Source organism: Pantherophis guttatus, chromosome 1 (genome assembly GCF_059756535.1).
Source record: "Pantherophis guttatus breed Tessera chromosome 1, ASM5975653v1, whole genome shotgun sequence".
Taxonomy (NCBI): Eukaryota; Metazoa; Chordata; class Lepidosauria; order Squamata; family Colubridae; genus Pantherophis; species Pantherophis guttatus.
The window spans coordinates 19,829,444-19,842,288 of record NC_142063.1 but is presented as its reverse complement, the minus strand read 5'-3'; the positions used below and the strand labels follow the sequence as shown (position 1 = coordinate 19,842,288).

General features: G+C 44.6%; 1 protein-coding gene across 2 annotated transcripts in view; it reads right to left on the bottom strand.

The window, feature by feature from the left end:
- The window catches only part of LOC117677475 (uncharacterized), a 49,861-nt gene that overhangs the window by 24,657 nt on the left and 12,359 nt on the right, over positions 1-12,845 (bottom strand). For both annotated transcript variants that reach the window (XM_034437679.3, XM_034437676.3), the window contains exons 2-4: positions 7,232-7,360; positions 4,870-4,951; positions 2,023-2,092 (exon numbers count right to left, since the gene is read on the bottom strand). In XM_034437679.3, the coding sequence (XP_034293570.1) occupies positions 2,023-2,092; positions 4,870-4,951; positions 7,232-7,360 (281 nt within the window). The remainder of the gene's footprint in view (positions 1-2,022; positions 2,093-4,869; positions 4,952-7,231; positions 7,361-12,845) is intronic.

Here is a 12,845-nt window from a genome sequence, read left to right as displayed (position 1 = left end):
AAAACAAAACAGAAAAGACTCACAGTTCCCACTAATAATAAGCAGCCTGATAAAAAACAGCAAATGCAGACTTTATTTATTTATTATTTATTTATTATTTAAATTTGTATACCGCCCTTCTCCCGAAGGACTCAGGGCGGTGAACAGCCAAAATTTGAAACACATACAATATAAAAATTAAAAAGAATTAAAACAGAATTAAATCAGTTTGGCTTCCCTAAATTTTAAAACCCTTTCCCCATAAAATAACCCATTAAAATTTTAAGCCAGCCCGACTTGCTGGAATAAGGTCTTTAACGCTCGGCGGAAAGTACAGAGGTCCGGGATCAGTCGTATTCCTGGGGGTAGCTCGTTCCAGAGGGCGGGTGCCCTCACAGAGAAGGCTCTCCCCCTGGGGTTCGTCAGTTGACATTGCTTGACCGACGGCACCCTGAGGAGACCCTCTCTGTGGGAGCGAATTGGCCGGTGGGAGGTTATCGGTGGCAGAAGGTGGTCTCGTAAGTACCCGGGCCCTAAGCCATGCAGCGCTTTAAAGATGAGAACCAATACCTTGAAGCGCACCCGAAGACCACCGGGAGCCAGTGCAGCTCACGCAGGAGAGGTGTTACATGGGAGCGCCATGTTGCCCCCATAATTACCCGCGCGGCCGCATTCTGGACCAGCTGGAGTCTCCGGGTGCTCCTCAAGGGGAGCCCCATGTAGAGAGCATTGCAGTAGTCCAGGCGAGAAGTGACGAGGGCGTGAGTGACCGTGCATAAGGAGTCCCGATCCAGAAAGGGCCGCAACTGGCGTATCAGGCAAACCTGATAAAAAGCCCCCCTGACCACGGCCGTCATATGCTCTTCTAAAGACAGCCGTGCATCCAGGAGGACGCCCAAGTTACGAGCCCTCTCCGTGGGGGCCAATGACTCGCCCCCAATAGCCAGCGATGGCACCAGCTGGCTATATCGGGACGCCGGCAACCACAGCCACTCGGTCTTGGAGGGGTTGAGTCGGAGCCTGTTCCTCCCCATCCAGACCCGCACGGCCTCCAGGCACCGGGACATCACTTCAAGGGCACTGTTGGGGTGGACTTGGAAAAGAGACCCTCCCATGTCTTCCTTTTAACATCCAGGGGTCTCCAACCTTGGCAATTTTACGACTTGTGGACTTCAACTCCCAGAATTCAGCATGCAGAAGCGCATGCTGGCTGAGGAATTCTGGGAATTGAAGTCCACAAGTCGTAAAATTGCCAAGGTTGGAGACCTCTGTTCTATGAAGATCCCTGAAGAGTGGATGAAACAGTTCTTGGAGAAGTCAGTCCATCATGAGTTACAGGTAGTCCTTCACTTACAATCATTTGTTTAGTGACCATTCAGTGACAATGGCACTGAAAAAAGTGATTTATGACCTGTCATGTACTTATAATAGTCATAGCCTCCCCACAGTCACATGACCAAAATTTGGGCACTTGGCAACCAGAATTTATTGCAGTGTCCAGGAATCATGTGATCACCATTTGCAAGCTTCTCAATCAGCATCCGACGAGCAAAGTCAATGAAGGAAGTCCACAAAACTTCCCTCGCTTAATGACCGTGTGATTCGCTTAACAACATGGCAAAAAAATTGGTCATAAACTCAGACACGATTTCCTTAGCCTGGTTTAGCATTGGGAAACCTGGTCCTAATTGTAGTCATAAGTCAAGGACTACCTGTATAGCATGTAGGAGCCGAGGTGGCGCAGTGGTTAGAGTGCTGTACTGCAGCTCTTCAGCTGATTGCTAGCTCAGCAGATCAGCGGATCAAATCTCACCGGCTCAAGGTTGACTCAGCCTTCCGTCCTTCCAAGGTGGGTAAAATGAGGACCCAGATTGTTGGGGGCAATATGCTATTTAGTATACTGTTGATTGTTGTAAGCCGCACAGAGTCCTCGGAGAGTGGGCAGCATAGAAATATGATAAATAAATAAATAAATAAATGTTTCCTGATGTAAGAGGTTTAAGAGACACAGAGATGGGATGGCAACCTGCAGGAATCACTTACTTCCCAGGAGGTCCCTCTCTTCAGAGAGATCTTTGAAGACACGGTGGAAATTCACGGCATGCTTCACCAGCTTGAGAGGGGAAAACCAATTACATTTTCAGAGTTTAACTTTAAAAAAAAAACAAAAAAAAACAAATGCCATCTGCCAAGCCATTTGTCAATTTTGCAAAATTCAACAGTAGCAAAGGAAGGCTTGGATCAAGCATCGATGTTTTTGCTGATATTTTGGATTCAGCAAATTACCTTAACAATATTGCTAACCCACTTCTGAGTCCCTTCCATTCATTTCAATGTACTCCACACCTCTGCAGAATTGACAAATCTTGCCAATTATTCAATATATGTTCTATTCCTTTAAAAGGAATGTGTCCGTCTGGGGAAAATGTATGAGCAAAACCAACATAATTTTTTATTCTTTAAATTTGGTCTCAGCATGTACAAATGGAAGTATGATTTGAGAATTGGGCATTTCATGGATCACTCAGCCCCAATCAGTTGTCCTCCCTCTAGATGTAACTGGGATTACACAGTCCAAAGCTAATCAAATAATTTTGGTCAAAAGACAGGTTCAATGCTGGGTTTTCACTCTATGGGTTAAGGGTTGTCAAACATTTTCAAACGTTGGAACCTCTACCATAGAACGTAGTTTGAAAAGACTGACTTCCGGTTTGGCATCGCAGTGAAAGAGTCGGGGAAATAGCGGGCTCTGATGAGCGCCACGAAAACCCTGACTGCCGAACCGCTGCCGATGGGTCTTCGGACCGGAACCGTCCTGCAAGGACAGGGAAGAAAGAGAGGTGCCTCGGACAACCAAGAGGAACAGGCAAGTTCCTTGGAGGTCAGAGGGAACTCTCTATGAGTCAGCGGCAGGGGGGGCGGCAGCCACGAAGCTGGGACAACCGGACTAAGTGTAGAACTGAAGGAAGAGAGGAACGGAACAGAGATTTTTTTGAAGCCAGGTGAGTGACAGCCAAGGCAGTGTTTCTTGAACTTGACAACTTTAGACGTATGGACTTCAACTCCCAGAATTCTCCAGCCAACTAGAGAATTCTGGGGGTTGAAGTTCACACATCTTAAAGTTGCCAAGTTTGAGAAACACTGGGTTAAAGCTACTGTAAAACTACACTAAACAATGAGTTTGCAACAGCTTTTGGAAATGTTTTTCACCACAAGCAATCTGCAAAGTACAGTAATTCTACTAAAATAATCACGAGGATGACAAGATTTCATGATAGCCCGCAAAATCTAAAATGCCCACTAAATGGCAGCATAGAGTTGGGTGTATTTTAATAGCCCTCTAGTGGTTATCAGGATTTGTGCGGTCCAGATTTAAATGTATTTCTACCCCCAAGCACCTTCATATAGCAAGAAAGATTTCACTGAAAATTTTAAGGCGCTGACAAAGTTATAAATGTTCAGAAAAAAAGGGGGTTGAAAGAAAAGATTAAAATTCCATGACCATGAAAATCTCCAGCGAAATAAGTTTACTCTAGCACAGATAACAAATCTAAGAATAGTTCCTGCTAGGTTTATGTAGGTTAGTCTTAAGTAGAAGGTAGGTTCTTCCAAATACAGGTAGTCCTCGCTTATTGTCCAATCATTTAATGATCATTCAAAGTTATGATGGACTCAAAAAAAAGTCATTTTTGACGTGTCCTTGAAGTTATGACTGCCACACCCACCCATAATCACATGATCACACTTTGGATACATGACAACTGACCTGCATTTACAACTGGTTGCAGCATCCCGTGGTCACAGTATGACCATGGTTTGCAACATTTATTTTTCTGGTTTCTGGCAGTTTCAGGCAAAAACTTAATGACCACGTGGTTCGGTTAACAATTGTTTGCTTAATGACCATGATGACTCACTTTATGAGTTGTAAAATTGAATCAGGTCACATGGTGACCCACTTAATGACTGCGATAATTTACAACCAAAATTCCAGGCTCAGTTGTGGTTCTTAAGTGAGAACTACGTAAAGGCAAACCAGAAATAATTCAATGGTGAGCCAGGGCTGCCTCCAAATGGCAATAGATAAGGCAGCCCAGGGGTGAAATGCTCCCGGTTCAGACCAGATCGCTCGATCCGGTAGTGATGGTGGCGGGTGGTTCGAAGAACCAGTAGCAAAAATCCCTGCGCGCCCCCCCCTCACCATGCCCAGCTGAGCCGCACAATCATCAGAGGCTTTTTTATTTTTTTTTACTTTTAAAAGCATTTTTTCTACAACCTCTTCCGATGAAAAAATGCTTTTAAAAGTAAAAAAAAAAAAAACCTCTGATGATCGCGCATCTCAGCTGCGATCATCAGAGGCTTTTCAAAGCATTTTTTTCTGAAACCTCTTGGCCAAAGAGGTGGTAAAAAAAAATGCTTTGAAAAGTCTCTGACGATCCCAGCTGAGTTGCCTGATTGGCAGAGAGGCATTTTTTAAAAAGCCTGTCTGACGATCCCAGCTGAGTTGCCTGATCAGCAGAGGCTTTTCAAAGCATTAGAAAAAATGCTTTGAAAAGTTAAAAAAAAAAAAAGTTGGCCACGCCCACCCAGTCACATCCCCCCTCCACCAAGCCACACCCACAGAACCAGTAGCAACAAATTTTACATTTCACTCCTGCTTAAATGTGCACATCTTGAATGCCATCAATCTCAGGATCACCTGAAAAAGCAGCTAGGGAGACAGGACACCTCCAAATCCAGCCTTGATTCTCTATTCCAGATGTGCAAAACTGGCCCTTGTGGATTGGAAAATCTAAGCAGGGAAATCAACGTCTTTAAGCAAAGGTAGAATCAGGACAATTACATCATCATTGGGGTGGCCCTAGGAAACTTCACCTACCCCAAACTTACATCAGAGACAGAAGTCCTTCTCTGGAGAGAAACTGTTTCCTTCTCAACGTCTTTGGAGACAGACGCATCGTATGTTTTGGATCTAAAAGCAGACGTAGAAACCAAATGGATCAATTGATATTTATTTACTTATCAAATCCCTAATTCTTCAGAACAATCTTAAAAGCAGAAAGTTTCAAGCAAATTTCGGCAAACCAGCTTTGTTCACACAATATCTTTCGACAGATCCAGTGGTTACACTCACATAACACACTAAGTGTCATCACTCCAACCTGCATTCACTCCAGTGCTGACATAAGAAGGAGAAGGTGGGGACATCTGGCAAGAGGACGCTTGACTTTTCACCTACTTATTTTCCCTGGAGATACTATCCCGTAGGAGATGGGTTGGGAGGGGGGAAATTCCTTTGAGCTGAAGTAGTAGATAGCGGCAAGAGTGACTTGGAAGATGGCCAATGAGAAGCAGAGCAGTGGGGAAAGGAAAGGGAAGGTTTGGACCAGGAAGTCAGTGTTGGCTGCAACTGAGTCGGAGTTTCGATTGTTGTGCCTAATAAATGAAAGATTTTCATCAAGGACTATTGGTTTGAAATGCAGTTTATTTGAGACGACACCGAATCCTGACACTAAGTGTGGTTGATTTTTTAACAGAATAACAGAGTAGGAAGGGACCTTGGAGGTTTTCTAATCCAACCCCCTGCTCAAGCAGGAGCACCTCTACAATTCTGGACAAATGGATGTCCAATCTCTTCTTTAAAAACTCAAGCGGTGGATATCCCAAAAGTGCTTTTTCAAAGGGCAACTGGACTTTGTTTTTATCTTGAAGACATTTTGCTTCTCATCCAAGAAGCTTCTTCAGTTCTGAAGCTTCTTGGATGAGAAGGAAGCATCTTCAAGGAAAAACAAAGTCCAGTTGGTTTTTGAAAAGCCAACCTTTGGGACAACCATGACTTGGATGACTGAAAATCTCCATAAACCTCCAGTGATGAATTACCCACAACTTCTGAAGGCAAGCCTTCCACTGATAGTTGTTCTGTCAGGAAATTTCTCCCTATTTCTAGGTAAGTTTTCCTGTGGGTTATCTAGATTGCGAACTCTGTCCTTTCGATTAGTATATTTTCTGTATCTTCTGTAAATCCAGCAAGGATTAATCTAATAACTGGATTAAATTATCACTTGGATTTCTTCAAGTTGGACTAGAGCAAGGCTCAAGGCCCGCAGGATTGCATCCGGCCTGCGGGTTGCTTAGATCTGCCCTGCAGGGCCAGCCTGGAAACAGCAAAGGACCCGCCCACAATGCCGCTGCCAACAAAAACAGAGCCCGTGCATGGGGCAGCTGGCAGAGGAGGCCATCACAGCTGAAAACAGGCAGGAGGGGCCGCATGCAGCCCCCCCCCGGGGCCTTGATTTTGCTGGCAAAGGACGATCAAAACAAACTAAAAACAAAACAAAAGAAGAAATGTTTCCCCTTTTGCATTTGAGCATGCAAGAAGGGGAAGGAAGGAAGGAAGGAAGGAAGGAAGGAAGGAAGGAAGGAAGGAAGGAAGGAAGGAAGGAAATATTGAGGGAGGGAGGATCTCAGGGAAGTCCTGCCTTAGTACTTGGCCATCCCAGATGCCCCCGCCACGAGTCTCGTGTCACACCCACCCCCCGCCACCCCCATACCCTCCCTCCAGCCCTCCGAGGTCAAACACAACCCTGATGCGGCCCTCAATGAAATAGAGTTTGACACCCCTGGACTAGAGAGATCATCCACCCTACTCATCCACCCTGGTTATCTACGGGACCGCCTGCTACCACCAATAGCCTCCCACCGGCCAGTAGTCTCCCATAGAGAGGGGCTTCTCTGGGTGGCATCGGCCAAACAATGTCGACTGGCGGCCCCTAGGGGGAGAGCCTTCTCTGTGGGGGCACCTACGATCTGGAACAAGCTCCCCCCGGAGATACGGAGGTTCCCGGATCTGCGCACCTTCCGTCGCGCACTTAAGACTTTTTTATTTCATCAAGCTGGCCTGGCCTAAATCCTCTCCCCTTTTTAATTGTAAATTTTAATTTGTTTTAAATTATGGGGTATTTTAAATTCAGCCAAATTATTTAATTCATTTTTATTTGATTTTAAATTTTTGTATTTATGTGTTTTTATCTTGTGGCTGTTCACCGCCCTGAGTCCTTCGGGAGAAGGGCGGTATAGAAATTTAATAAAATAAATAAATAAATAAATACTCATCCTATCTTTCCTCCCCACAGTGCAATAACCCACTGCTGGACTTCAGTGCCTAGCCAGAATGGAGTAGCTGGCATTAAATGGGTTTTATAATCTGATTCAATCGGCAGGGATCTTCTTTGGAAGGGCTACCCAGACTCACCGAGTCAAAAGTGCATTGTGTTCATTTCGGAACCCCTCGGCAACAAACTCTTCCAGGCTGTAGGACTTTTTCTGCTCTGACATCCTCCTTTTGCTCTTTCGGTTTTTTCCGGACATATCAGGGATGCAGCTGGGAGAAGAACAAGATATGGTCAGTTGTGTCATTCGGTCCTCCCTCACCTCCAGCCACAGGTGGATACCGGCATTCCTCATCCGGAATCATCCTGGTGAGTAACTGCCCGTCACCATCATCCCAAACAGAGCCGCTTCCACTGCGCTCATTACACAGATGATCCCCCTAAGGCTCAGATGTTATTGTGTACAAGAGCCTTCAAGAAAGGGGGAAGGGCCGTAGAAATAGGATAAAACTAGTTAAATAAGGAGAGAGCAGAATTCCTAACCGAGTCTTAAAAGCCCGTCAACTGGATAGCTATAAAAAAAAACAACAACCCCGAATTGAACGGTGCTGCCGAAATAGCGAAGCGAAAAGTTTTACGGCGGTGAAAAAGAGAAGCACCTTCTTTCTGCCCTCGTTCGGTTTTGTTTTGCTTGGCTTTTGATCCTCTGCATCAAGCAGTTTCTCATCGGGCTGTCATTAACCCAAAGCAATTATCTTTCCATCAATTAAGTGAGCATTCATAAGTAGCCCTGCCCCAATACAAGCCCTGAGATCTTGGCTGCCGAGCAGATGACAAGAATGGAAAACTATTGCCGGGTGCAACTTGGCATGGCCTTTAACTCTCAACGAAGTATAAAACAGCAATTAGTTTAGGGAACTTCCATGCTCCGGAATAGTCTACCTCTGAATACTAGTTGTTTGGGATTAAACACAGAAGGAATGACTCTTCCCTTTGGTCTTGCTTTTAATCAAGTTTAGATGAATTTTTCATCTGGCCTGTTGAACACCGCCGGATATGACTGGACAGGGGAAACTTTTACCTTTATTAAATTACATATTCTTATAAAGGCCAAATCTGCTGATATTGTCAAAGTCAACAGACCATACGAAGCAAAAATGTCGCTATTGTTGTTCTATGTTAGCTAAATAACCGTAGTAGCCAAATGGAATCTCGATGCATGGAGCAGTCTACCTTGTAAAAGGCAAGCAACAAAGAAGGACTATAAGGGGAGATTCTGCTCTGCAGGTATAACGTTCACTATGGGTAGTCCTCAGCTTACGACCACAATTGAAATCAGAATTTCTGTTGATAAGCAAGTGGCTGTTAAGTGAGTTGCGGCCGATTTTACAATCTTTTTTGCCATATCTGTTAAGCAAATCACTGCACTTGTTTGAATGAATCACGCATTTTAAACAAATCCAGTTTCCGCCATTGATTTTTGGTTGTCGGAAGCCAGCTGGGAAAATCACAAATGCCAATCAGATGACCCCAGGATGGATGCTGCAACTATTGTAAATACATACCGGTTGCCAACAGCACAATATTTGATGAAGTGACTGTGGGAATGGTCTGGTAGTCATAAGTGCACGGTCTGGTTAACAGAATAACAGAGTTGGAAGGGATCCTTGAAGGTCTTCTAGTCCAACCCCCTGCTCGAGCAGGAAACCAGGGTGGATAAAAATCAATGATTTTTTTTAAAAAATTAAAAAAAATCAGATTTTTTTGATTTAAATCGGATTTTTTGATTTAAATCGAATTTTTTTGATTTTTATCAAATTTATTTTAATAAAAAACTTTTGGGCTAAAAACCTATCGTAAGATAGTTTTCTATTTAAGATACAGAAATAATTTCGTTTATTCAGCATGAAATGGAGCTTAGTTATGTAGCATGAGGCTGTATATTCTGCAACACTGGGACTATCGGTGAGTCAACAGTGGGTCAAAGGAGTAGCAGAGATGACAGTTGCTCTTTAAAAATTATGATTTAAATCGAGTTGATTTAAATCAAGCCTTTTTACTAGTGATTTAAATCATGATTTAAATTGTGATTTAGATCAATTCGATTTAAATCAAATCCACCCTGCAGGAAACCCTACACCACTTCAGACAAATGGTTATCCAACATCTGTACAATAGCAGCAAACCCTGTAAGTTGTTTGTAAGTCACGTTTTCAATGCAGTTGTAACTTTCAACAGTCGCTAAAGGAATGGTTGTTAAGGACAACCTGTGCAGGAACTTCCCAATTAGATATTCATGGTGCAAATATACAACTTAAGAAAGAGCAATATGAAATATTAAAAAGTTGTCTTTCAAAAACCAAAAAGACCGCGTCATGCTTACAGGCATAAATATATCAACAATGCCACACAAATAAAGGGGATAAAAGAAATCCGGCCTCTGAATAATTTGGAAGATGGAATACTTATTAACTGGAAATGGTTAAGTGTTGGATGAGGGCTTGAGATGCTTTGCAAAACAGGATCTGAAACACAAATCTACCCAGTCGGATGGCTTCCACATTCCTGAGATTCTCCGGCAAGCCCCAAGGGATCTGTTCCCGAAGGAAGTTTGGCTGCAGTGTGGAGGTGCAGTTCTGCCAACTGGCTTGCTTGGCAATTAAGAAGCACACTAGTATCCTCCTAGAGTAGTCATGCTGGCTGGGGAATTCTGGGAGTTGAAGTCCACCCATCTTAAAGTTCCCAAGGTTGAGAAACATTGTCCTAAAGCAGGGGTATCAAACTCAAGGTCCGTGGGCCGTATCTGGGTGCTTAGATCTGGCACACAGGGCCGCACTGGAAACAGCAAAGGACCAGCCCGTGGTGCCTCTGCCAGCAAAAATGGAGCTCGAGAGGGCCTCCTGGAGCCCTCCCAGGCTCTGTGTTCGGCCATAATGGCCTCCTGAAGCCCTCTGCCACCAAAAACTGCCCAGAGCTCTGTTTTCACTGGCAGAGGCTGCAGGAGGCTATCGCGGCTGAAAACAGGGCTCAAGGGCTGTACATGGCCTCCCTGAGCTCCCTTTTCACTGGCAGAGGGCTAGTAAAACAAACTACAAGCAAAGCAAAAGGAGAAATGTTTCCCCTTTTTTCATTTGAGCATGCAAGAAAGGACAGGAAAGGAGAAAGGGAAAGAAGAAAGAAAAAGAAGGAAGGATGGGAAGAGAGCAAGGAAGGAAAAATAAGGAAAGAGAGGAAAGAAGAAGATAGGAGAATGAAGAGGGAAGGAAAAAGAAGAAAAGGAAGGAAGGAAGGAAGGAAGGAAGGAAGGAAGGAAGGAAGGAAGGAAGGAAGGAAGGAAGATTATGAGAATGACGGATGGTCTGAGGCAGTGGTAAAATCCTACCGATTCGCACCAGTTCAGGTGAACCCATAGTGATAAAAGCTACCGGTTCGGCGAACTGGTATTAAAAAAAAGCTACCGGTTGGTCCAAACCGGTATTTCCAACGATCAGCTGTGCCGCGTGATTTAAATTGCGTGGCACAGCTGTTCCCCCCTCGCTGTTCTACTTACCTTCCCAAGCCTCTTTTTTCTGTGCGCAGCATGCGTTTGGCACATACCGGGTATGCGCACATGTAGTGTGCATTTGGTGTGCACTGCGTATGCATGCACAGCATGTGTTTGGCATGTACTGTGCATGCGTGTGCATGCAGCGTGCATTTGGCATGCATTGCGCATGCGCAGGCAGAAAACCGGTGGCAAACCGGGGAAGATTTCACCACTGAGGGAAGTCCTGCTTTAGCCCTTGGCCACCACAGGTGCCCCTGACCCGAGTGACATTGTGCTGGCCATGCCCATCCCAGCCCCCCGAGGTCAAACACAGCCCTGATGCGGCCCTCAATGAAATCCAGTTTGACACCCCTGTCCTAGAGTGTAACTATTAACTAACTCCTAATGGGAGTTAAAGTCCAGCTAGTCCAGAGCCGGATTTAAATCAGCCTCAACACTTCCTGGCAATCTTGGTTTAGCTGTGTTTTTCCATCACAGGATCAAAATAAGCAGGAAGAATTAGAACCTTCCATTACTGACAGCAGCCAAAGTGAGTAACTCAAATATAAATAATGCATCTACTTCCTTTCTCCTGAACTTAGGACAACAGTGGTCGTAAGTTGAGGACTATCTGTATTTTAAATCACGTTAAACAAGCTTCTTCTTTCTGTCAGCATGGCATTTCTTTCCCGGTGAGATAGAATTCTGTAAGCTGAATTTCCTGCAGAGCAATTGTGCTGAAGAAGTAATAACTCCTCTGAGTAAAAAGTACTGAAACAACAGAATTATGAGTAATTTTCTTTAGTGAAAGCCGAAACCTCTGGGAGTTGGTATTCAATACCTGCCATCATTTTTATTGTCTGGGGTTGTGTGTGGGGATACAGGCTCTGACTTGTCAGGACTCCTCAATTTTTTGCAAGCTCCAAGCATCCCACACTGGGAAACCAATAAAAAGTTAGATTTTATATGCCGATGCACATTGCCTCTAGGTATCTCTGCAAGCTTGCATGTAAAATCGTAAAACGATTGTGATCTAAAATTAAACCACACCTAGCAAGAAGTGGTTTGTGGTTGAATGGGTTCAAACCTTAATGCAATGTCTCTCACCTTTAAGATACGTGGTGTTCAATTCCCAGAAATCTCTCAGCGAGCATGAAAAAATTCTGGGAATGGAAGTCCATCTATTTTAAAGTTGCAAAGACAGAGAAACACTGTTCTAATGGTTTAAACTAAAATATGATGTAATCCAGTGAGAGTGTGTGAATGTGGTGGGCTAAAAGCAGGTGGAGTGGCTTGGGTTCGAGTCCCCCTCAGCCACAGAAGCATCCTGGGTGACTTTGGGCCAGCTGGTTCCTCTCAGCCCCACAAGCAAGGTGGTCCAGGGATGAAGCTACTGGACAAGGAACGGGGAGACCCATTTGAATCCTCCTTCAACCAGAGGAGCTTCCTGGAGGACTCAGGGACTAGTCCTTCTCATTTAATCCAACCTAGCTCGCAGATTCCTTGTGGGGAGGGAGTGCTATATAGATTGCATTCTCTACAGCAGTTAAAATAAATCAACCACCCCATTTCTAAATGTTGACAACAACATGGCTTCAAGAAGCCCAGAAGGAACGAATTAAGAGCCTTCTCCTGCAGTATATCTCTCAAACAGCATTTCTTAATCTTGGCAACTTTAAGATGTCTGGACTTCAAGCTGGCTGTAGAATTCTGGGAGTTGAAGTCCAATCATGTTAAAGTTGAGAAACGTTGCTCTACAACAGTGGTTCTCAACCTTTTCTTCACCATGGACCCCTTTAGATACCTTTTGTGGCCACGGACCAAGGGCGGGTTTCAAAACCCGTCACTACCAATTTGCTCATGGGCGCTTGCTTGCTCATGTGCGCGCGATGTTTCTGCGCAGAAGCATCCAGGTGGGTGGGTGGAGCCTCCCACCGCTACCGATTTGCCCAATCCGGGGCGAACCGGTAACAACCTACCACTGCCACGGACCCCCAAGACTTAATTCAAGATTTAAAGCACTAGACTGCATCAAATATTTATGGACCCCCTGTGATGACATTGTTTCCCCTCAGGGGTCTATGGACCACAGATTGAAAACCAGTTCTAGAATGTGAGATTCAGAGGAAGATTGCCTCTTCACGTAGAGGATCTATTTAGGTTCCAGATTTCAGCTCAGAAAGAATACAGACAACCAGTAAACGATCAGAGTTTCTAGGGTCAGGTTCTGC